The following is a 24,767-nucleotide window of genomic DNA, read 5'->3' as shown; positions in this document are numbered from 1 at the left end:
ATGCGAGCTTGATTAACTAGAAGAGTAGAAAAATTGGGGAAGAGAAGAATGAAAAGAGAATTCTGATTCAGTTAAGTCAAAGAGGATGACAACTGGCAGTACACTCTAGAAAGATTGAAGGTCTAAAAATTGGAGTGATTCAAGACTAGGACTAGAGCCTGGGGAGCTCCCTAGGAGAGACGGACTGGTAAGGTGACAGAGGACAAGCTAAGTGGCACAAGGGATAAAAGTCTTTGTCCTACAGTCAGAAAGTACGAAATTAAAATTCAGCTTCAGATTCTTCCTAGCTGTATAACTGGGGGCAAGTAACGTAATCTTATTTCCCTTAACTTCTTCATCTAAAAAATGAGATAATAATAGCATCTACCTCCAGGATTGTTGTGAGGATCAAATGAGATAATGTAAAGCACTTAGCATAGTGCCTGACACATTAATAAGTGCTATACAAATGTTAGGCTATTAATATGATCACCAGGCTTCACATTAATGGCCTGAATTTGTGGGTTGGACGTTGGTGAAGGAAGAAGCATATGATCATGTGAGAGTAAGGAAAGTGACAGTGGAGGCTATTAAAAGAAGAGAGGAGACATAAAGCTGTGTAGGATGGGAACAAGAAACCATGTCAAGAGCACGTGGGATATGAAGGAAAAGGTATAAGAGGAACAATTGAGGACAGCAGGTTGTTATGGTGAAGATAGTTTCAACAGGACCCACAGTGTTTTCTTTAAATAGTACCCCATTCCTCTTTCAATCTAGCTTGCTATGACTGGTCGAATATATAGAATGATAGCCTTTGCACCACTCACCTTGGACCTCCCCAGGAAAGATAGATGGTCTGCGTAGGCCTTGTCGGTTCCATCCTTTGGTCTTGTTTTGTCCCTCAGCAGGACTCTCTGAGTGCCCACGACTCCCTTCCAAGAATTTCCCTGGATCTTTCCTGTGTGGCCAGCTGGATGCTTTTTCCAAAGGTGGATGACTGGGTTTCTCTGACTGCCATGTCAGACCTCGATCTGACCTCCGGGATCCACTGCCTTCTCTCTGTAGAATTCCTTTGCTCAAAGTCTTCTTGGGGAGAGATTTAGTCCCTTCTGATTGTCCATGTTCATCCTGGACTCCTCCTAGGATGGGATGCTGTGGCTCCTGGGTCATGGAAGAGGCAGAGGAAGAAGGACTCAGCAGAAGGAAGTTTGTCATGTTGCTGAAAGCCAGAGAAGATGTCTCTCTTTTATTCCTGCCAGGAGAGGTCAAGGAATCTGTTGGTCTGTCCACAGCTGGAGGCCAAGAGGCATGTCCAGCAGAGAGAGGAGAAGGGACTTCTGGGTTTCCTCCAGGTTTGGACCTCAATTGATCTCCGGTACTCCCAGGTGTCCCTTGAATACTGTTGTTTCTCCATTTAGCCTTTGGGGGCAGTGGAGGTGGCTTGGGGTCAGGTTCCAAAATGGGAACAGGGGGAAGTGGTTTGTTTTTTTTACTTAAGGTGGTAGATGTGGGAGGATAGTAGGGCTGAACCATGATTGGGGTGGGGGGGAGGGGCTTATTGTACCTCAGCCTAGGAGTTTGAATATGGTGGGAAGTATCTGTGACTGGAGTAGAAGGCAGAGGTCGGTTATGTCTTGCCTTAACAGGGATAGAAGGTCCTTCAGGGGAGCCAGGCATTGGTGAAACTCGGGCCAAGATGGGAGGGTGGCTATACCGTTTTGGGGTAGGAGGCTTGGCAAGATGAATACTAGGTCGTACCACCAGAGGAGGATGACTGTGACGCTCCCGTAGTGGCAGAGGGGGGAGTCGTTCATGTAGTCCCATTTCTACCATGGATGAGGAGGGAGGGAAATCATGGATAGTAAGTCCTCCTGAGATGAGGGCCTCCTTTTTTGGTGGACTTTTGCTATGGGTGGCATCAGGCCTCTGTAAATTTGAGTTTAATTCCTGAGGTTGGTTTAAGGAGGAAGGGTCAGAAGATGGCTCTAGTCTAGCCTGCCCCTCTCTTCCTGGTATATCAACACTGTGAATAGAAGGTTCAGGGACCCTCTGAGCCAACTCTGAGTGTTGAAAGGAGGCTGGATTCTGGGCCAGATAGTAAGATTGCCCTTCCCTATAAGAACTTGGAGCAGAGTTACTCCCATAGTACTGGATAGTTTCCTCAGAAAAGTCTTGGACATTTAGGGCATTGGCCCAGTCAGAGTTGCCATGTGGTGCCAAGGGAGTCTCTCCAGAAGAGGGTAAAGGGAGAATGTTCAAGGGAGAATCAGGGTCCCAGTGGTCAAAAGGGAATTCTTTTTCAAAGGAAAAGGATCTAGGGAATTCTGACAAATAAGATGGGAGCAAAGAATCTCCTATAGGAAAGGTTGGGGGGCAGGAAGATGAAGAAGTGGTTGTGTTGGGATCCTTCTTGGTAGAACTGAAAGAAGTTGAGGTATCTTTCCTAGAAACTATAGCAATTGGCCTTGGAGGTGTAGGTTTCTTCCCTGAGTTAGGCATTGCTCCATCTCCTAGGCCACACTCTTCTTCCCAGCCATTTTGATCTGCTTCTTTCTCAGAATATTTCCCAGACAGATTGTGAGGAGGTATGGGCTGGTAAGATCTTGATGCCCCCTGTCTAGGTCTTGAAGCAGAGTCTGGGCAGGAAGAGTACATGGAGAGTTCAACTCTAGATGACTCAGTTTTTATCCCTTCCTGAGTGATAGATCTTGTGACAGTGGAAACAGGGTCTTCTGGGAAAGAGTTCCATGAAACATTGGCATCTGGCACAACTGATATCAATGGGAAGGGACCATAATGCTTTTGAACCTTGTCATTCTCACTAGTCATTATTTCTTCTGCCTCTGTTTTTTCAGCAACATTCCCCTGTTCTTTCTTAGCTTCCTCCTCTAGCTGTGACTGTTTCTCTATAGTTCCCTGGTTTTCCTTGCCTACATTCACTATCTTCTGTTTCTCATCTAATACCTGATCCGTATCATAATGATCTACCTTTCCCTGTTCCTCTAAAAACTCATTTTCTTGATTTTTCTGCTCTTCTACTTTCCCATGACCCTGCTTTTCTGCATCCTTTTCTCCTTGGTACCCTTCCCTGTGATTCTGATCTTTCACCTCCCTATTAAATGTCTCTCCTTTTTGTTTTCCCACAACCAAATCAAACTGTCCTTTATCTTCTTGTCCTTGTTCTCCCACTGGTCCATGAAGACATGTTACCACATCCAGTGCTTGCTTTCCTGAGAGTGCATCATTCCATTCAAGTTCCCTTTGTTCTCTTTCCCACTGTTTCTGCTTCCACCATTTCCCTGTATCTGTGGCCTTCTCTTGTCTCTGATGCCCTCCATTTTCCTTCCTTTCTTGATCCTGGGCCTTCCCTTCTTGCTGGACAGTTCTACTTGCATCATGACAGAGCAGGCTACTGGGTTCTTCAGGGGGAGAATAAGACCTAGCCTGAGTAGAGGAGGGAAGGAAGATTCCTTTCTCCAGTATGTTACTAGCTTCTGACCTCTCTGTTTCCATCAGAGAGTTCAGGAATTCTGACCAATATTTCAACCCAATATTGCTACTTATTTCATCAGGGATGTAGCCAATGCCCAGGCTCTCAACCAGGGTGGGCAAGACAGAGCTCTCTGTGGGAAGGAAAGGTGTGTGTACTTCTTTTAGGCCCTGGGATGCTAGCCCTGAAGGTCTCCAAACACTTGATTCTGCAGTCACAACATCTCCACTGTCAGGCTCCAAAGCTGGAGAATCTTCCTGGGAAAGAGTGGGTGGTGTCTCCTCAGTTGTTTTCTGACTACTCAGATCTCTCCGTTGAGCCCCAAAGACATCATCATCATCCTCAGTCCACTCCCAGGCAGGATTGTCTGTCTCTGCTGCTTCAGGATCCAAACCAGGGATACAGCTATTCTTCATAAGGGATGTTGGAAAGACATGGAGATTCTCCAGAGTAGTAGTTGGAGTGGATGCTCTATGAGGAGGCTCTTCAGCCTCCATCAGGGCTGATTCCTAAGAAGAAAAAAAGGTCAGCATTTCCCAATAAAAAGAAGAGGCAAAGCTGGGGAGGTCTATGCTGCTTTTAACTATCTTGAGTTTTGGTTTGGATCTGAGGTTATTACACTTGTATAAAGAAATTCAGAAGAGGAAACTCCCTCTACCATTGCAGACAGGCTACTCTTCTGTAATTTACAATCTTAGAGAATCACCTATGGCAATGGGATGTTAACTGACTTGCTTTAGGCAGTTGCTAACAGAGCCAGTGGGTATCAGAGGTGGCACTTGAATCCAAATTATCCTTATCCTGAAACCAGTCTATGAAATATTGCCTTTCATAGGGGCCATAAGGAAGGAAGAAAGGAGACATCTGTTCTCTGTTCCTTGAATGGTCACTTTTCAAAACTGAAAGTATCCAGCAATGTATGTCTTCATCATCCAACCACAATAGATGTATTCACATCCATTATATTAATTACCTCCTACCCATTTTCCATGGCAGATCCTGTTCCTTCTCTCTTCTCCCTATTCCTCTAGTTCAGACTCCTCTTACTTCTGGTTTAGATTATTATAATAATCTCCTAAGTGGTCTTCCTATCTCCAATATCTCCCTTCCTCTAATCCATTCTGAACACTGGTACAACAGTATTTATCCAAAGCACCACTCCAATTATGTTATTACTTAAGAATCTTCAATGATCTCTCATTGCCAAATACCCCAACTGATTATCCTGGTACTTAAGGCCTTTTATGATCTGATCTCAATTCACCTTTCCAGTCCACTCCTCCCTTTCATGTCACTCTGATGCTTCACTTAAATTGGCATGCTGTCTAGGTAGTCTCAAAAACCTTTTGCCCCAGTATCACTGTTCACAATATTCATTTCACCCAGTTAGAATTTTCACTCCTAAATGCCTGTCAAAATTCTATCCACCATTCAAGACTTAGCCCAAATATTCTTTTCCTTAAAAATTTCCCAGGCACAAGTAATTTATCATTCCTGTGAATCCCTGGAGTATGTTAGTCATCTCTTCCTTGTAGTATTTATTATTATTTACTTTGTCATTGTGGATCTGTGTGCCTGTGTCTTTGATGAGGCTCTTCAGCTCCCTCATAAGACTGAAGAGTCCTTAAGGGTGATGATATCTGTTATTCACCCATATGGCCCCCATGTAACCCAGTACAAGGCTTTGTACATTTTAGGTATTCAATTAATACCTGTTAGAAGAATGACTTAAGTGAATGATATGAACACTCATAAACACACCTGGATAGGTTAGCGGTGTGCCACAAGAATTTCATTAGCTGGTTACGTACTTAACTATCCAAAGGACATCATGGGTGAAAGACACATGTAACTACAGACACTGTCTGGTACAGCTGATACCACCACATAATATTTAATCCAATTCATCAGATGTGTTTCAACCACCTATTACGTGTAAGGAGGCACTGTGCTGAATACAGAGGAGCAAAGACAAAAATATGAGGTCTATGATTAAGGTCTCCTAGGGAATCAGGTAAGAAAATACAAGGTAATTTGAAGACAGGAGACACTGTCAGAGAGAAGCTTTGTAACCTTCCTACAGATAGCTGTAATGGAGTTACTTATATAATTCAGGCTCAGAAACTCAGGCGAGGTCCAAGATACTATGCAGAGGCCAAAATGTAGGTATCGAGTTCAAATGGAGGATCAAACGGGATAACCTATGTAAAATGCATTGCAAGACCTCTAAGAGCTATAGAAATGTTCATTATTATACCATTAACTCAGAATCCTAAGGTCATTATCAGCTATATGGAAGACTTTAGACCAAAGGACCTAGGGAACGTGAGACCTGATATTTCAAGCAGCAGAGCCAATTGAGCACATCATTAACCAGAGAAAGAACTACTAAAGGGTTTTAAATACCAGGTAATATGTGGCTATATGTCCTCCCTAGAACAGCCCACATTTGAAAGTCAGCTCTTCTCACCCAGCCTGCCTGCTCCCTATCCACTAAAAACCAGACAAAGAAAATGACAGACTCATCCACACGCAAACATGATAGGGTAACAGCCCTGAGTAATCTCCAGACAGATAACTTCATATACTCATCAGGCAGGGGTCCTGTGAAATACCTGTTAGAAGAATGACTTAAGGAATGATATGGACACTCATAAACTCACCTAGATAGGTTAGCGGTGGGCCACAAGGCATTCATTAGCTGTTTACATCCTTAATTATCCAGGAGGCATTATGCGTGACATGACCACCCGTGTACATGACAAGGGCTCATCCTCCCTTTCAGTATATATAGTTGCATAAACCCATGGTTTCAGTTAGGAATATCGGGAAGTTCATGTCCCTTACCTGGTTCTGAGGCATATAGTCATACAGATAGACAGATAGACAGATAGTCATACAGATAGACAGACAGACAGACAGATAGATAGATAGATAGATAGATAGATAGATAGATAGATAGATAGATAGACAGATTCCTGAAGAACTCAGAGACACTGAGTAGAACCTTGCCTCTGACAGTCCTACAGCTACATTAAAAATATTGATCCTATTCAACCCATAGGGCTCTTGCTACCCGATTAGGTAATCAACCAACAAGCATTTATTAAATGTTTACTATATTCTAGGTGTTTTAGTTGCTGGTAATTGTTAGATTAGGGATACAAAGACAAAAAAGGACATAATCCTTGCCTGGGAAAGTCCTGTTTGATCAGAAGAGAAAACATATATTCACATAAGTGTAGACAAAAACAGATACGGTGTATCACAGTACTAAAAGTCTGAAAAACATCTGTGGTTTGGGGGGGGAGACTGAAAGCTCAATATGAGTCATCTGGGTGATATAGTAGCTTAAAAAAAAAACCTAATGTGATGTTGGGCTGATGAAAAAAAAAGGAATGATGATGGAGAATTAGGAGAGAAGAGTCTTCTACTCTGCTCTGGCCAGACTACACCTAAGGAAGTATGTACTATCTTGGGTACAACAGTTTATTTATTTATTAAATTTAAAATGTATTTTACTTGTTTGTTTGCTACATTAAAATACCCACATAACTCTCTCTCTCTCCTCCCTCTGTTAAAGAAGGAATCATTTGACAAAAAGATATATGTACACATAAAACTATGTCCTGCTTATTTCTATTTATCAGTTCTTTCTCTGGAAGTGATCATACACAAGACATTCTTCAAATAATACATATATTGTTTGCTGTATATAACCCTTACCTTCCATCTTAGAATCAATACTGTGTTTGGTTCTAAGGTAGAAGAGCAGTTAGAGCTAGGCAATGGGGGTTAAGTGACTTTTCCAGGGTCACAAAGCTAGGAAGTGTCTGAGGTCACATTTGAATCCAGGACCCTCCTGTCTCTGGGTCTAGCTCTCAATGGACTGAGCCACCCAACTGCCCCACATTTCATTCTTTATAATTTCATGGGTTCTGTGATGTAAATCGTTCCATGTTTTTTAAATTAACCTGCTCTTCATTTCTCATGGCTCAGTAATATTCTATCAAGATCATATACCACAATTTATTCAACTATTCCCCAACTGATGGACATCTCTTCAATTTCCAGTTCTTTGCCACCACAAAAAGAGCTGCTTTTGATATTTTAGGACACATAGGTCCCTTTCCATTTTTACTGATCACTTTAGGAAATAAGCATAATAGTAGTACTGCTTATAAGGATCCTTCATAAATTATTGTGCCCCAACAAGTGTATTAATATTGGGGCACAGCAGCTTATGAAAAACCTGTATGGGCTGAAAAGCATGCAGCAGGCACCAAACTGATGGGAAGCCTTGAGTTCAGAATATAAAGTCATTGGAATATGAGCTTAAGGGAAGGAATCATCTCACTTTAAAAACTTGTAAGCTCAATACTGAGGAGATACTTAAAATGTTTATTGATTGACGGCTGATAGCTAGCATTTATCTAGCATTATAAGGTTTGCAAAGGGTCTAACAAATATTTTATTCTCACATGAACTCTGAGAAGTAGGAGACGTATTATCCTAATTTTACAAATGGGGAAAATGAGGGAGACCACTTAAGTGATGTGTCTAGGGTCATATAACAATAGCTAACATTTATATAGTGCTTACATGTTCCAGGCACTGTGCTAAGTGCTTTATAATTACTCTCTCATTCGGTGCTCACAAACACCTAGGAGGTAGGTGCTAATATTATCTCGATTTTGCAGATGGGAAATGGAGGCAGAAAAGTTAAGTGAGACTTGTCTAGAGTCACATAGCTAGTAAGTTTCTGCATCAGGATTAAAACTCAGGTATTCTTGACTCCAAGTCCATCACTCTGTACTGTACTACCTAGCTACTTCCAATGACTAATTGGTTGAAGGAACTGGGGACATTTAGCCTGGAGGATAGAATACTCAAGTAAAGGAAAAAATAGTTCTCAAATACTGTTACAGGGAAAAGGGATTAATCTAGTCCTACTTGTACTAAGGGGAAGAATTAGAAGCAATGCATGGAAAAATTGTAGTCAAATTCAGGTTTGATGTGAGGGCAAATTTCCCAATAATTACAGTAAGTTATAAGTAGAATGAGCTGCCTTAAGAGATTAGGGTTTCCCCTTAATTGGAGGGCTTCAAGCCAGGGGTTGGATGACTTCTATTGGGAGGAGGGCAGTATTTTATTGGGCATGCTTTTGGGGTTATGCTTTGCACTAGAAAGCTGTCAAGGTTCTGTCCAACTGGAAAATTCTGTAATTTTGTGAACCCATTTCAAAAACAGTATGTATGGCACATTCCCCATCAACTCCACAGATGCTATATGAAACATGTAAGACTGGGTCCTTATTTAATCCATGTAAGTCTACACTAATCAACACTATCTAGTCCCCTCTCTGTCCAGTAGGCTTTGTCCAGTCCATTTGTCATAACTTTCAGCAACAGAAGATACTAGATGTCCCTTCGTTTTTGTCCAGTCCACTTGTTTATTTGCTCCAACAGCTGTATAGGTCCTATCATTCATTCAATGTTAGTATATGACATTAATCCTATAGATTTAGAGCTATTAGAAGACATCTAGTCCAACACTTCATTTAACATACTAGGAAACTGAGACTCTAGGACTTGTCTGAGGCCATACAACAAGTGACAGAGGCAAAGCGTTGACCCAGGTTATCTGAGTCTAAAGTCGGTTTATCTTTTCTTTCTTAACAAACAAAACAAAACAAAAAAACAAAAACTTTACCTTCCATCTTAGAATCAATACTGTGTATTGGCTCCAAAACAGAAGAGCTATAAGGGCTAAGCTATAGGGATAAAGTGACTTGCCCAGGGTCACACAGCTGGAAAGTGTCTGGGGTCATATTTGAATCCAGGACTTCCTATCTCTAGGCTTGGCTATCAATCTGCTGAGCTACCTGATTGCCCCCTAAAGCTGGTTTTCTTAAATGATCTCTTTATATCCCAAAGAGATGAGCATAATCCCTATGTAGCTGAAGTCAACGTGTAGTGACTCTTTTCCTACCTCTTCCAAGGATATTATGACATAGCGTCTATAATGCCCAGAAAATTATTCCAACAATCCCAAAGGTACTGGGTATAGAAAAACTGCAACCATACCATCAACACTGAAGACTCTAGGAACAATAGGCTACCTTAGAAAATATCATATGACATGACATCAATCATTTTTCATATAATGTGAATGAAACAACCCCTAAGCCAATGAAGTCAGTGAATGTGACTTGATTTCCTGCTATCTTGCAGATACAATGAAACTGGGGTTCTTAGCCTTTTTTGCAATCTTTAAAACCTATGGATCCTTTCTTAGAATAACATTTATAAATGCATAAAATGACATATATGTATGATACATACACTCACACACATATATATATGCTTATCCGAATATGTTGAAATAATGATTTTTCCCATACAAGTTCACCGACCCCCGTGCCCCCCTGAAATCTATCCATGGAAGGGGGGAAGATCTATGGACTGCAGCCCAAGAAACCCTGCCATAGAGAAGACCTCCTCCAAAATGACTCTATTTTTAAAAAAAGTTTCTTTCTCATAGATGAACAGGAACATATCACCTACTCTCTGCCTTATAGCTAACCACCTGGTATCCAGTCTAGGGACATTTTGTGTTGACAAGCTTGCATCTACCTTATTTGCAACATGTGTGATGGGATCCCCATTTACTCTCTCTAGGTCATATACGACGACTCTGACTTTACTTGCAAGACACCAATGTGATATGACCCAAAAGTACACACCAAAGACACCAAGGGTGATCATGCATTTACCTGATCATGCATTTACCATCTGCCTTTTAGGGGCCATGTGCAACACTGTTTTGATCTAGAACCGGAAGTGCCTGACAGGGTCTCCATATGCCTCAGAGGCCAGCCTAAACTTCAATACTTCAGAAGACTAGTGACCTGTTTCATTCTCCTCCACAAACACAGGTTGTACATACCTCTTCCACAGTTTAGTAGCTACGTGTGTGTATAATTCCCTGATGGCCAAACTCTTTGACCTCAGTTAGGATGGTGTTTGGCAGAGGTTCCAATTTGGGGGATTTATAAGTGAATGATTTCCTCTACTTGATATAGGACCTTCCAGAAATTGGGATTAGCTGATGTTGGCTTTCAGAACTGGTCATTGCCATATCTTTATGCAGAAGAGTATTTTGAATAGGGCTCTAGTGGAAGACAATAACTATACAGCCCAGATTTTCTGGAACCACACCCACTTCCAAGAAAAGAAGGTACTTTTATCAGCTGCAAAAAAGAATACCCCAAGTCTGCCTATGTAGCCTAATTATAAATGGTTGCTGATCGATTGATTGATTAATGGTCACAGTTCCCAGTGAAATCAAAAGGATAACCCTTATAGAAATCAGATACCACAGTATTCATTCACTATCTACTTCTTGGACCCAATTTGCAAAATATTCCACCCACACCAAAAAACCAGTATAAAATTATCCTTATTCATTCTATACATACTTTCTATGTCACATCGGTCATTGACCAATAAATACTAGATGCTAAGACTATTTACATATTGTCTTTTCCATTAGAATGTAAACTGCTTCAGGGTAGGGCATAGTTTTGCCCCTCCACCCTACCCCCCCCTTTTAAATTTCTGGTATTTAGCCAATGCCTGGACTATATTTAATAAACGCTCCCTCACTGATAGATTGATTTATCTGAAGACATTTCATATGCCCGGGGTATTACTGCTCCCTGGCCAGTCTCATGAAATACTGTCAATGGCATTGTTGACATTTACCTAATCGTGCCACTTATGGCTCTTCTCTGACCCTGGTGTCATTAGGTGGGATAAGACCCCTCAAAGTGACATCTCGTGGCTCCACACACCTAGATATACTGAATTTTCCACACTGTCCAAGTCTTGAAGATGAATCCTGCTGAACCAGCCTGCCTGGTCCCCAGTCAGAACCTGACACAGCCCTATCCACACACAAACACTGATAATACCAATCTTTCCCCATCTTGGGGACATCCCTATCCATTCCTCTTCTGGGCCAGGATCTATTGTCTATCTACATTCCTCTCTCATCCTCACACACATTTCATACCTGCAGTGCAGAACTGCTCCCTCCAAGCACCCTCTCACAAACTTCCCTGGGCTTAAAGAGGATTATTTCTATTTGGAGTCCTTAGGCCGTTTTAACTAATTTGTTGCATGTTAAAGCCTGGGCAGGAAGTCCCTTCATATCTGAGGTACAAAGATAACAGGAAGTTTGGGACACTGGCTGGTACAGAAGAAGGGGTACTCAAAGGGTTTGGATAGAGTGGATTCATGGATAGAGTGGGGGACTTGGATGCAGGAAGACCTGGGTTCAATTCTTGACTAATTCATTTACCACCTATGTGGCTCAAGGCAAGTTATTTAATTTCTCCTTGCCTCAGTTTCCTTATCAGTAAAATGAGGTGTTGGATTCAGTAGTCTCAATTATCCTTTTCAGTGCTAAATCTATTGTCTTATGATCTAGGGAGAGTCCTACAAGAGGCATCCCTACCTCATACAAAACTTAACTTAAAAGTGCAAAAGAAGGCACCCATGGGGGAAGCAAAGGAGGAAGGAAGACAGGAACAAAAATCCTCCTCCCACTACCACCACCACCTCCTCCTCCTCCTCTTCCTTCTCTCAATTTGTCAGGGACAACAGGACAACCTAACCCTGGCCAGAGTTCACTTTCATGAAGGCAGGAGGAGTTATTCGTCTGGAAGTAGTAATTCAAGGCCAAGTGTGGACTGAGAATTGGACTCTTGGCAGGCTCATTGCCCCAGCAAGTGTCTTCTTGGAAGTGGGCTACCCAGCAAGCTGTGTTGTGTTTCTGGTGATGAGGCTTTGGAGGAAGTACATTTTGGGAGGAGCTCCCAGAACCTGAAATTGAGGAGGGGAGATGGGGAAAAGGAGGGGTCTCTTATTTCTAGCTGAAGCATCCTGATGGATGTATTAAGTATGTGTACCGGCCTGTGTGTGTGTGTATTTGGAAGGAGGCCCCAGGCCTGGTTAAGGAAAAGAGGGAAATATTTCTAGGGAGAGTGTTTTAGGGCTTCCTCATTATGGTGGTTAGATCTCTGGTAAAGGGATTCTGGGGCCCAAGATCCCAGGTGGGAGCCCTAATTTCTGAGATGGGAGAAGAGCTTGTTGTTTGGACAACGCTTCGGTGTTGGGAGCCCTGGGGGGGAATTTTCTCAAACTGGAGCATTTCCCTTCCGTCCTCCTTCTCTCCTTTCCCCAGGGAACTCACTAGCACACCTAAAGTTCTTTGCCTATCTGCCCAGCCCCCCCATTTCCGGAGCCAGCTCCCAGAGACCCAGCTGGGAGGGCCTCCTTCCCCCCGCCACCCTGTTCCCCACTTCCCCGGACGCCTCACTAGAGCTCAGCCAGAGCCGGGGGCAAGGGGAAGAGGAGGAGAGCACCCACCTGGTCAGTGTCACATGGTCCGGGCTTTCTAGGCAGAAAGAACGCCACTGGGGTCCCAGCTCCTGCCGGCAGTCCCCGACTCAGGCCCCAGCCGCCCCACCCGCCTAGCCTGCCCCTCCCCTCCCTAAGCGGGAGGGATCTCATGCGCCTAGGAAGTTTCAGGTGAGGCAACCCGGGACACACCTTCCTGGAGGTGGGACGGTACCCATCTATGTTGAAGCCTCATTGGTGTGTGAGGAGCAGGGCGTCAGCCCTGGAAAGTGACTGGGGCCCCAAGAGGAACCTGGGGAGCCAGGGGGCAGGCTGTCTAGAGAGCAAGCGAAAGGAAGAGAGATTTGGTGGGGCTGGGAACAAGCAGGGCTGTGTAGAGAGACGGCAGCAGCCAAGTGGGAAGAGCATGGATCGAGTTGGGAAAGGAGAAGATGGCAAAAGAAAGACAGGACTGCGGGAGGATTGAGGGGGGTGGGGGTGGCGGTCTGGGGCATCGAGGACCAAGCTTGGCGTGACGCCGAGGTGGGGCCGGGAGACGAGGCAGAGGAGGGGGGAGGAAGAGGAGGAAGGAGCAGGAAGGCAGGAAAAGAATTTCTCTTTCTCTGGGTTAGTGTCGCGCTAGGACTGGGTGTCCCTGTGCCTTTAGGGCTTTCTGCGTTTACCTGTACGTTTTCCCAACGCCGAGGCAGTTCCTTTATACTTCTTTTTGTCTGCCACTCCCGGCTTTTGGGTCGGTCTCTCTCCATGACTGGACGTGTGAAAGCCTCTGCCTTTGGACTTTGGGATATATACATTCGTATTGTTGCTTTGGCTCGGAGTTTTGTTACTTAGTATCTATGTGTCTTTCCATATCCGGATGTTAGCCTTCTGCTTTTATCTGTCTTCCTTCCCATGCTAAGACTATGCCTCCTTCGGACTGTGCTTCCCTGGCAAGCAGAGTTTGGGGATGTCACTTAGTGACTTTCCCCATAGCTGTCTCTGTGTCTCCTGCTCTTTGGCCCAAGCTAGTGAGCCTTTTGCTCTCCCACTTACTTTGGATATTTTGCTTTTACTCTGGAAATTCTTGTCTGCGTACTCGTACTCGTACTCGTTCGCGGCCCAGATCGAACGCTCCTTGAGGGCAAGCGGGGGGAGGGGGAGCTGATTCCTTTTGGCCTTTTGACGTGGTGCACTAGCACATTGTAGGTACTTAATAAATGCTTATTGGTTGATTGTTCATATCGATAAACGTTTCGAGGTGTGTTTATGCATCCCGTTTTTTTAGTGCATGCGCATGTCAGTGTTTTTGTTTCACTGTATGCCCGCGGCTGACTTCGTGCCCTGTATTTCTCTTTCTTGTAGTTTCCCTAGTTTTCTCCAGGTCTGTGTTGAAGGATGTGTCCGTAAGTCTTTCTGCGTCCGTACTTGTCTCCCTCCTCGTGCCTCTGGGTCTCTGTTCCTGGGCATTAGTATTTGAATATATTTCTTTCTTTATGGCTCTCTGTATTTGTATACCTTGCTCTCTTGTGACAACTTTGAGAGTTGGCATTATGCGTTTTAATTGTGGGCACATGAGCCAATCAGTATTAGTACAGATAGGAACTGGGAGAGGGAATTTCCTGGTGAGGAAACTCTGTTTCAAAGCAGTTTGGTCAGTCATTGAGGGGTTAAGTGACCCTGCTTAGAATCACACAGCTCATATATGTCAAGAGGCAGAATTTGAACCTCAGTCTTCACGGCAGGCTTTCTGGTGCAATGGGTGTTTACTTGGGATTCTCTGATTACAACTTCCTGACTTGGTTCTTCTCCCACTTTTCACTTCTATTGAATCTGCCTTAATTTTTTTAACCTACTTCAGTCAGTTTATTAGTCCTCCTCTGACTACATTTAATTCCATGGTCTGATATCTCACAGCCAACCCTCCCTTAACTTTTACTCTGTGCCTGCTAAGCCAATCCAAAGTCAGGGCTCATTTCAACCCCCTCCCCTTTCCCCCATCACCTTCCTTTGTCCTTTTATCCGGGTGGCTTTTATCTATATTCCTGGAAGAATAAATAGAACCCTGGACACCTGGCTACTTATCAATTCCCATAGCCCAAATGTATCTAGATCTTTATGGCTGCCCAGTCCATATCTCTTGTCAGTTTTCTAGTATGATTGCTATTCTAAGCCTGCTTTATTTTCCTCAATTCCCCAGAACTCATCCTTTCCAGTCTCCCTTTCTTTGATATTCTAAGAAGGGTAGGCATTACTTCTGTTAATCACAAACATAAGAATTATAGCACATATAAGGTTTGCAAGGCAGTTTCCTTACAATTACCCTGTGATACAAGGATTAGGATCCTCATTTTAAATACAAGAAAATGGATTCAGAAAGTCGAAATGACTTGCTGTGGTTACCTAGGTATGATGTTTCTAAGCAGGATTTGAACCTATGCCTTAGCATCAAGTCCTTCTCAGTCTTCACTTTCCTTATTTTTTCCCCAGTCATTCTTAATTATCTCTTCCTTGAAATGTTCTCCTCATCTTGCTTCTATGACACTAGACTTTGTCCTCCTCTTTCTCCTTTCCTGGGTCCTCCCAACTCATAATTATGGGCGACTCCCAAAGCTTCTGCCTGAGATTTCTGCTCTGTTTTCTCTATATATCCTCTTTTACATCTTCAACCTTGGTACATATATATATATATATGTACATATAGATATGTACATATAGATATATAGTTCCCAAGTCTGAATCAAAATCTTAACTTGTCATCCAGATTCTACTTCTATTTTTAAAATCACCTTATAAAAATCTCCACTCAAATGTTTCTACCATCATATAAACTCATTATCTTAAACTGAACTCATTGGATGGGTAGTGTAGTGGCACTGGAAGAGCAACGAATCTGAAAGTAAGAAACCCACTTAATACAATGATCATCAGTTTCCTAGTCTATCAGATGGGAACAATAAAAAAAAAATAAAGTGCTTTCTGCATCCATCGTGTCACCAGTGGGAACCATTCATTTCTGCCAATGCCAAACTAGTGGCTCTTCCCAATTCTTGTTTTCTATTAGTGATACCAGAATTCTTCCAGGATTTTAGGCTAAAAATTTGGTAATAACATTTCATTATTCTTTCTCCTTCATCCCTGATATGCACTTTTTCATTTTTAATTTCAAAATGTCTGGAATTCAACCCGTTCTCTCCATTTTCACTACTACCAAGGTATACAGTAACCTGGCCCCTGCGTAACTGAAGCAGGTTTCTAGCTAATCTCCCTTCATTTGGTCTCTCTTGTCTTCACAATTCATCCTTCATATCATTTCCAGATGAATCTTCTTAAAATTTTTTTTTCACCTTGACAATTGTCTGCCCAAGGATGTACAATGACTCATTGTCTAAAAGGCAAGGTTCAAGCCTATTACTTGGCTTTTTAAGGTCCTCCATAATCTCACTCATTTCTCCATTTTATATCTATTAAATCTTTCAACATATATCCAATTGAGAATATCTATTTATTGCCCCAACACGTCAAAATAATTCCTGCTACATATGTCTGTATTCATGCTATTTCTTTTATATAGTACTTATCCCTCCTTCCTTCCAACCTATCCAAAACAGATCCATGGCTTTTAGTCTTAATTTGAAATCACTCTTCCACCAGGAAAATGACCCCTATTATTAACAATTTACATCATTGTTTTTCTCTGAATTGAATTTAGAACTTGAAGACCTGGGTTCAACTCTCATCTTTGTTCCTTAAACCTTTGTGATCTTGGGTAAGTCATTTCCCTCTAGGCCTCAGGTTTCTCATCTATAAAATGAGAGGAGGGATGGTTAAGTTCAATGACTTCTGAGCTACCTTTGGTTCTCATCTGTAGCCCTATTAGCCTATTGCATTTGTAGTCATAATCTATAATTTATCTTTTTTTTTGTTTGTTTTATTTTAGTCTTATCACTTCAAAAAGTATGCCTATTTCCTATAATTCTTCTGTAATCCTACATGACTCTTAACACTTTACTGGGAACCAATGCTTTGCACAAAGTAAGAACGAAAAATATGTATATATTCATATGCTTTGTGACTATGGGCCCCCTTTCTCTGTAAAAAGAAGGAGACTGACATCTATCACCTGTAGATGATGTATAATTTGTTTTGCATCAACTATGTGGTACAAGAACTAAAAGGTGCTGTCCCTATAGGAACTCTCAGGCTTGTATGGGACAAAGGAAAGAAGGAAAAAGAGGAGAAAGAGAACAACTTACTTTGTGACATACTTGGAGAGGAGGGAAGAAGGGGTCGGAAAAAGTTATAAAAAGTGGATTCATTATTTATTAGTCAAGGAGCTGAGAGTTATCATCCAGGGTTTGGATTATCTCACAGGGAGAGAATGAGGATGTTCTAGCAGAAAAAGAGAGATCCGAGGCTTCAGAATTGGAGTGAAGTTAGAGCTCCTTTAGGCCAGTTCCTTTATGGCAAAGCCCAAAGACTGAAGTGGGGCACTTCATAAAGTGAGGCTGGACACCCAGAAGTTCAAGTTCATGGAACCAATATTTATTTATTACTGACCAGGGCAAACCTTCCTAATGAAAGCTGCACTGGACTGAAGTTACAATGCAGTTTGTATAGGGTGCAAGACGCAAAGCCAACAATATTCATTATGAGACATAATCTTGATGGAGCAGGCAGCCTTATTGTCTAGAAGCTATATTGGTCAGTGGTGTGGGTCACAGGGCATTCCACTGTATATCTTGTCCGTCATGAAGGGAGTTATTTTTCTCCTGGATTCTAATATTCTGAGCTGACTGACCTTCACAGGAAAGCTCAGTTCTGATTTCTACTTTCCCAGGGAAAAACAGATTTTTCTGGTCAATGACTTAGTTTACCTCACTTCAATCCCTCCTTTTCTTTTGTGTGGGTGAATCAAACCCTTGCCTCACCTTCAATGGGCATGGGAGGGTGGTGAGACCGCAAGGCCAAAAGTTTGAGGCCAGTGGACATAGGACATAAGGTAATTTATTAAGCAGGGGCCAATACCAGGCCTCTGGGGGATCAGTGGAGATCCTGAGCCCCACAGGGAGAAGGGGAGAGGCTGGAAGGCAGAGCAGTAGCTGCACTGGCAATGTAGCACCCTTTGGGACCCAAAAGTTTTGTCCTATAAAACAAGCTTCATCAGGGAATGCTAGGAGCTATGAAGGAAGCCTCCAGCCCCTTTCTCTGCAGTGTGACCTCAGGGTTTGTCTGGCTCCAGGAGGCAGGGTCTCCTACTCCCATGCTGTACAGTGAAATTTACCGGTCATCCCTACCCATTGACAAGCATATAAATGATTTTTAACCAACATCAGTTCCTTGTGTTGTATTTGCCACTGACCAGCTCCCTCCAGCCCATTCCCAGGAGGCTTCATTGTCCAGTCTCAAGTCCCCCTCTACTAGTAATGGAGTCAAACCTTCGACTCAATGTCAGGTAAGGGTATATAGTAAAAGCAAAAGAATTTTCCTGCCTATAGTCTGCCTGAAAAACAGTTACACCCTGGGGGTGCAATGTCCCATGCTGCCCCCCCCCCCTTCTCCAAATATCTCAGGGAACAGGGGCGATGGTTCCAGGCTTCTGTAGCTTCTTCATAGCTGATAAGGGCCATAGAATCCCTGGGAGGAGGGGGCACAGGATCTCCAGGGACGTGTCTGCAGTGAGTGTTCAGGTCTTGAAGTCTTGGAGACCTGAAGGACCCATCCTGTGACTGGAACCTGTGACCAGCTGACAGCTCATGAGGGGGAGAGTCAGTCCCTAAGGCAGACGTGTAGAAACCAAGACTGGGGCAAAAACTAGAGCAACAGATATAGACAGAGAATTAGTACAATAGAAATTAATATTAAACATTAACATTTGGGTATCTTAGCCAACAGACTTCATCTCCAGAAATCATCCTCTGACAGGAATTGATCCTTTTAGGAAATTTAATTTTTAAGTTTTGTTTGCAGAATTGACATGTGATGTTTCTGATAAAGAATGTTCCTTTGCAAAGCCCACATTTACATAGCAATAACCACCTGAGTAACAAGATTTCAAAGATGAATTTCTTTACTCTAGATCCTGAAGGAAATCCAGAAAGCTTTGGGTTATTTCTTTTCCAAGCACAAAATCCAAACTTTAATTGTGGTAAATCAAGGATAATAACTACCTAGTTCTCAAAGTATATTCCCTAATAACTTGATAATTTTCAATTATTAAACTAATAGGTTAGTTTGGGGAAATGGAAATTTTTATTCCTACAATTTGCATTATATGCTGATTATTGGAACTTGTCTCTAAAGAGAAAGCAGACAAGGAAAATATGTCCTCACGTCCCAAGGGACACATAGTGAGGGGCTTCACATACAGGCCAAAGCTGTCCCTGGCTCATGCCGTTGTTGTGTCACTGAAGGATTAACAGCCTAGATGATCAGAAAAGGTCCATTCCCAGGTGAGCTCTGAATATGGTCTCCATAACCATCCCAGGATGTTCTCTGTCCTTTGTGTACTTCATCATCATTGGATCCCAGAAGCCTTCTTTTTCCTTAAAGACAAGTCTTACTCATTACAGTTCAGAGAAATTCTGCTTATCAACAGTCCAGAAACAAATTTTCATATCTTCAAACAAAGACTGATCACTCAGTTATTCTTACATATTTTGGCAATAAGGAACAGGAGTGCTGAATTGAGTAGCACCAGAGTGAATATAAATCATGGCTGAATCATCTCTTGGACCTAGGTCATCTGAAGGACTAAGACAAGGTCATACAGGAATCTCTTCAGGGTAACTTTCCAGAGAAATTCCAGAATCATTTGTGATTTACCAACACTACATACATTAATTTTAGAAATTATCCCTAGGTCAGGGATCCAATTATAAGATTAGAACATCTATCTGTTCACTTTCACACCCCCCCCCCCCCCATCTCTCCTACTCCTTCCTTCTCTACAGGTCTGCATATTTAAGCTTTATGGACTCCAGAGCAAAGTCCCTCTTTCTTCCATGTTCAAACACAACATAGCTCTTCACCTTCTCTGAGTTGCTTTTACCATCATAAAAATAACATTCCATTTGGTATCCCTGCAAATGCTAATCAAAAACTCTAAAGAATCCTTAATTAAAGGATTATATCATTGAAACACTATCTTTAACATAGTGCTCATCAGTTATAAATTTTAGGTCATATTAGCAGCAGTTCACATAACAGTCATAAAATTGTGAGCAAGCGTTTATCACACATATACCATTTTCAAAATCCTGCCTGTTCTGTACAGTTCAATATTTAATCAAAACATCAGCTAACATCTGGGGGTCTCTCAAGTTATATTCCCAAAGTTCATGTGAGGTAACTCATCAATTACATATTTCTTATTTTATCATTTGGGACCTGGAATGCTTGCATTAAGATTCTATAGCTTCAAACAAGCCATTTGGTGGGACACAGCTGACAACTTTTACTCATTTGAACATCTCCTTAAAACTTCTAAAGTATATAATTAAAATATACTCATATTTAAATTCTATCACACAGTAGTTGTCAATTCTTTGAGGTCATATGTATTTATTGTTTTGCTATCTTAGTCCCCCAGTAACAATGTGAAACAATTATAAGCACTTCTTTCTCCCTCCTGGGTTTGAGGAAGGGGTTAATAGCTTGTAAGCAATTTATCCTAAGGTGACTTGGCTTGATTTAGGTTTTTATTACTTAACAACCTTGTCACTTATCCCTCATTAACAAGTGGGCTTACCACAATTTAAAATTTTGAATGTATCAAACCCTTCTTAATAATTTACTCTCACTGGAGTTTAGTTTGAACTCCACACTTTCAAATAATTTTGATTAAATCCTTTAGCAATCTTTCATTATTTAAACAAACTGAAGTCCAAAGCATTTACCCTGACTCCTTTCAACCCTCTGTTTAAAGCAGAATAAAATATCCAGTTCAGTTTCCTTTTACCTCAAAACTTTGCTACATACCTGATTAAATTCCATCAACATTATTCCGATTTTCCATTTATTGTATCCATTTCACACTAGAATCCACATCTAGTATGACTTTATCAATTATTCTTATGTCTTCTGGCTTCTCCTCTTTACCGTTATTGCAAGTAGAGGAAAGGTGCCATACTTAAAAACAAAACACCTTCTTGACTTCAGGGCTGGTCAAATTTTCCTTGTTAAGGGCAAACAGTCTGCATATCATATATCCTTAATCTATTCAGGTGGAAAACAATTCACTTTATAGTACAAATGCATGCATATTTTTATTCACTCATCATAGCTTTTTAGCAAACTGACTCTGAATATATGTTGATCTCTAGATCATGAATTCCTTCAGATATTCATAGTCAAATATAATGGTGTTTTAAAAATTCCCTTCTTTTGCAATAGACCAAATTCTTCATTCCTGTATAAAATCCTATGCACAGATTAACCACTTTAAAAACTTCTTGTGTGTCATATGATCACTTGTTGCTGGTTCTGACAGTACATACATTAAAATAGCATCTCATTTGAAAAATCCCAAGTTCAATTCTGGAGTAAGTTCTTCTCAACAATATTACAACTTTTTCTGAATGACTTTTACATCTACAAGGTAGCCAATACATTCCTTCTCTTTATCAGGCTGGCTATTAATCACCTTTAGACAATTCTCAAATTCACTGAAACCATTATGCATTGCAAGATCTAACAAAACAAACCTCTAACCATGAGTTTTTGTGTTCAATAAAATTTGGCTAACATTTCACATTTAACTGACAGTGACCACAATAAATGAAATGACATTGTACCATATCAAAATCATTTGAAAGTTGCATACATCAACCCTTAACTTAAAAAAATTAATTGAAAAATTACTTCAAATTGTGGAGTAAAATCTCCCTTTTCTGCTCTGAATTTTTCTCCCTTTCTCTCCCTTTGGGGCCCATCCAAGGAAGAAAGAGGAAAAGATCACTGAACAGGTATTTGCTTGGATGTTTGCTGCTGGAGCAGGCAAAGTTTCTCTCATGTAGCCTGACATGCTGGAGTTTGGAAGGTTTGGAATGTAGGTGGAGGGAGTGGGGAACAGCCACTATGAAGAAATTCCCCTTTGTGAAACTGCACCTTAAACACTTTTTCCCCCTTCCTTGTAATCTTACAGCTAGCCACACAAAAACAAGGGAGTCTGATATTTCCAGTTGTAAAGGTCTGTGGAAGAAAAAAGGGGCATAGACCAAGAATGGCTGTAAATCCTCACCTATCTAGGTCTTGCCTGACATAAGGGCAGTTGGGAGGTCACGGCTGTTTTTCCTTTAGTCTTACTTAAATCCTGAGAATAATGATAAGGGGTGCCCTGCCAGGTATGAGATGGTCTAGTTATGGGAGGGGCTCCTGTTGGGAGAGGAGGGACATAGAGGGCTTGATAGGGGCACAGATGGTGAAGACAGAGGGTCTAGAGAAGGGGATGAGGAGGGTGGGAAATGTGCAGGGAAAGGTGGAGATGATGCAGGGGTATGGGTTTCCTATTGACAAATGGAAATGGCTCCTCAGGGTCTTCTTGGAGCTCAGGAGAAGAAGGCTTGCTCTTTCTCCTCAGAGAGGTCTGCTCATTTCTCCTTGGAGAGTGATGTGGCTAGCAGAGAAGCCTCTGTTTTAACAGAGTAATTTGGCCCCAAAAGGCAACTTTTCAATTTCTTTGGGGTGTCAGTAAGCAAAATCAATCCAAATATCTATGTAGGGGATCTGATGCCCTGGTGATCCATTCACCTTTCTCCAGACCACTTAGGCCACAGAGAGATTTGAAGTTCCCTCTGGAGGCCATTTAACCCTGAATGTGGGCCACTCCAACTCACACAAGATGCGGAGTATACCAGGGGAAACTCAAATTCCATAATCAGTTACTGCTTTCTTAAACAGCTGAAAGTTCTTAAGTATGCATGTTAGCAGGGTCTGAGAGTCCGATGATGAGGACTGACCCATTATAACAAACCACACAAAGGCAAAGATCCAACAGAAATACACAAGACACACATTTAATTTCGCACCCATACACTTGAGCCTTATGGCGACCTGAAGTTCCAGCTGTCGTCTCAACTTGGAACTGAACCATGGTCTTAATGATGCATCCAGTGACCCACCAGCCTTTACTGGATTCAGATTTCCAGAACAGAACAGGACCCTGGAGCAAAATCATCTTGAGAGTAAAACCAGGACTCCTGAGTAATAAAACCCATGAAGTGAAACGGAACTCTCAGAATACTCTTCGAACAGAACCAGAACTCCAGGGTGACATAACCTTAAGGCAAAACCAGACCATGCTCTAGAGCACAACAGATTACTAGAACAGATGGTTCCAATACTTATCAAAATTTATTCAGGATCTCAAAAACCAGAACCAGGGGCGGGCTCCAGAGAAGGTACCACTCGCCTCCTCAGATTCTTAACCAATCTCTCTTAAGGGTTCAAGTCTCCTTCATGGGCTCTGGTGCAGCTGTATACTGTGAGCCTAGAGATCTCTCCCCCATTCAAGCTCACACACACATACATGCTCTCTCACAGCAGCCCTCTCTGAAGTCCTTACCTCCTGGTCCTGGGCCTTGAGATCTTGCTGAGGAGCTCCAGCTGAAGTGGTGCACTTTATAAAGTGAGTCTGGACACCCAGAAGTTCAAATTCATGGAACAAATATTTATGGAACCTTCATAATGAAAGCTGCACCAGACTGGTTACAATGCAGTTTTTATAGGGTGCAAAATACAAAGCCAACAATGATCATTATGAGATATAACGTCTATGGAGCAAGCAAACCTTATTGTCTAGAAGTTTATTGGTCAGTGGTGTGGGGGTACAGGGCATTCCATTGTATAGCTTATCCGGCACTAAGGGAGTTATTTTCTCATGGATTCTAACTATTCTGAGCTGACTGATCTTCACGGGAAAGCTCAGTTCTGATTTCTACTTTTCCAGAGAAAAACAGATTTTTCTGGTCAATGACTTAGTTTACCTCTCTTCAAGACTTTATGTGATCTTTCTAATTTGGGTGTAGAGACAGGACTTAAACCATATCTTCTAATTCTAAAACTCATGTTCTTTCCCAGATTCTTAACCTAGGGCACATGTATTTTTTTTCAGTAGTTCAATAAATATTTAAATATAATTGGTTTCAATTGTAACCCTGTACATTTTATTGAATGCATTTAAAACACGTGATGTTGAAAAAAAAAAGGGCTCCATAGGCTTTGCTAGACTACCCAAATTGTCCATAATATGAGAAAAAAAAAACCTTAAAAACATCCTGTTCTGTACTCTGCCACCATAACAAGTGAGTCAAGTGACTAATTTAGTTTCAGTTTGGCAGTAGCCAATGGCTGCTTTTGTTAACAGAGGTGGCACATGACTGAACTTTAAGCCTTGAATATATGGAAAGAGCCTATATGACTCCAGAGATCTCTGACCCTGACTGGGAGGGCAGGAGACAAAGTAAGACAACAACAGCATCTGGAAAGAAACTAGATGGCTGCTTAGGTTAAAGTGCAACTAGTACGAGGATGGCTACCAATGCACAGCCTGTGCAGTGTCTTGGATAAATAGGTTGTTTGTTGATTCATTGGTCATCTGTACCTGAAGTTCAACCTTTTAAATGTTATTCCTATGAATATGTCAGGGGCAGCTAGGTGATGCAGTGGACAAAAATGCCCAGCCTGGAGCCAGGAAGACTAATCTTCCGAGTTCAAGTGTGACCTCAGACACTTGCTAGCCATGTGACTCTTCGTAAGTCACTTAACTCTGTTTGCCGTGGTTCCCTTATCTGTAAAATGAGCTGGAGAAGAAAATGGCAAATCCTTCCAGTGTCTCCCACAAAAAGTTGAATAGGACCAAACAACAACAAAATTGTATGTAACCTCCCTGCTCACCT

The 24,767-nt window shown here is 41.9% G+C and overlaps 1 protein-coding gene across 2 annotated transcripts in view; it reads right to left on the bottom strand.

The window, feature by feature from the left end:
* The window catches only part of ARHGEF5 (Rho guanine nucleotide exchange factor 5), a 32,955-nt gene extending 18,536 nt beyond the window's left edge, over window positions 1-14,419 (bottom strand). The window contains exons 1-2 of one of the 2 annotated variants that reach the window (XM_007504506.3): window positions 13,557-14,419; window positions 807-3,978 (exon numbers count right to left, since the gene is read on the bottom strand). In XM_007504506.3, the coding sequence (XP_007504568.1) occupies window positions 807-3,978; window positions 13,557-13,688 (3,304 nt within the window). In that variant the 5' untranslated portion in view covers window positions 13,689-14,419. Of the gene's footprint in view, window positions 1-806; window positions 3,979-12,903; window positions 13,359-13,556 lie in introns of those variants that run through there. The other variant, XM_007504505.3, reaches the window with a different exon arrangement.
* Window positions 14,420-24,767: the final 10,348 nt, after the last annotated feature.

Source organism: Monodelphis domestica, chromosome 5, assembly GCF_027887165.1.
Source record: "Monodelphis domestica isolate mMonDom1 chromosome 5, mMonDom1.pri, whole genome shotgun sequence".
Lineage (NCBI taxonomy): Eukaryota > Metazoa > Chordata > Mammalia > Didelphimorphia > Didelphidae > Monodelphis > Monodelphis domestica.
Note: the sequence above shows the minus strand (reverse complement) of the source record. Positions and strands in the feature narration are given on the sequence as shown.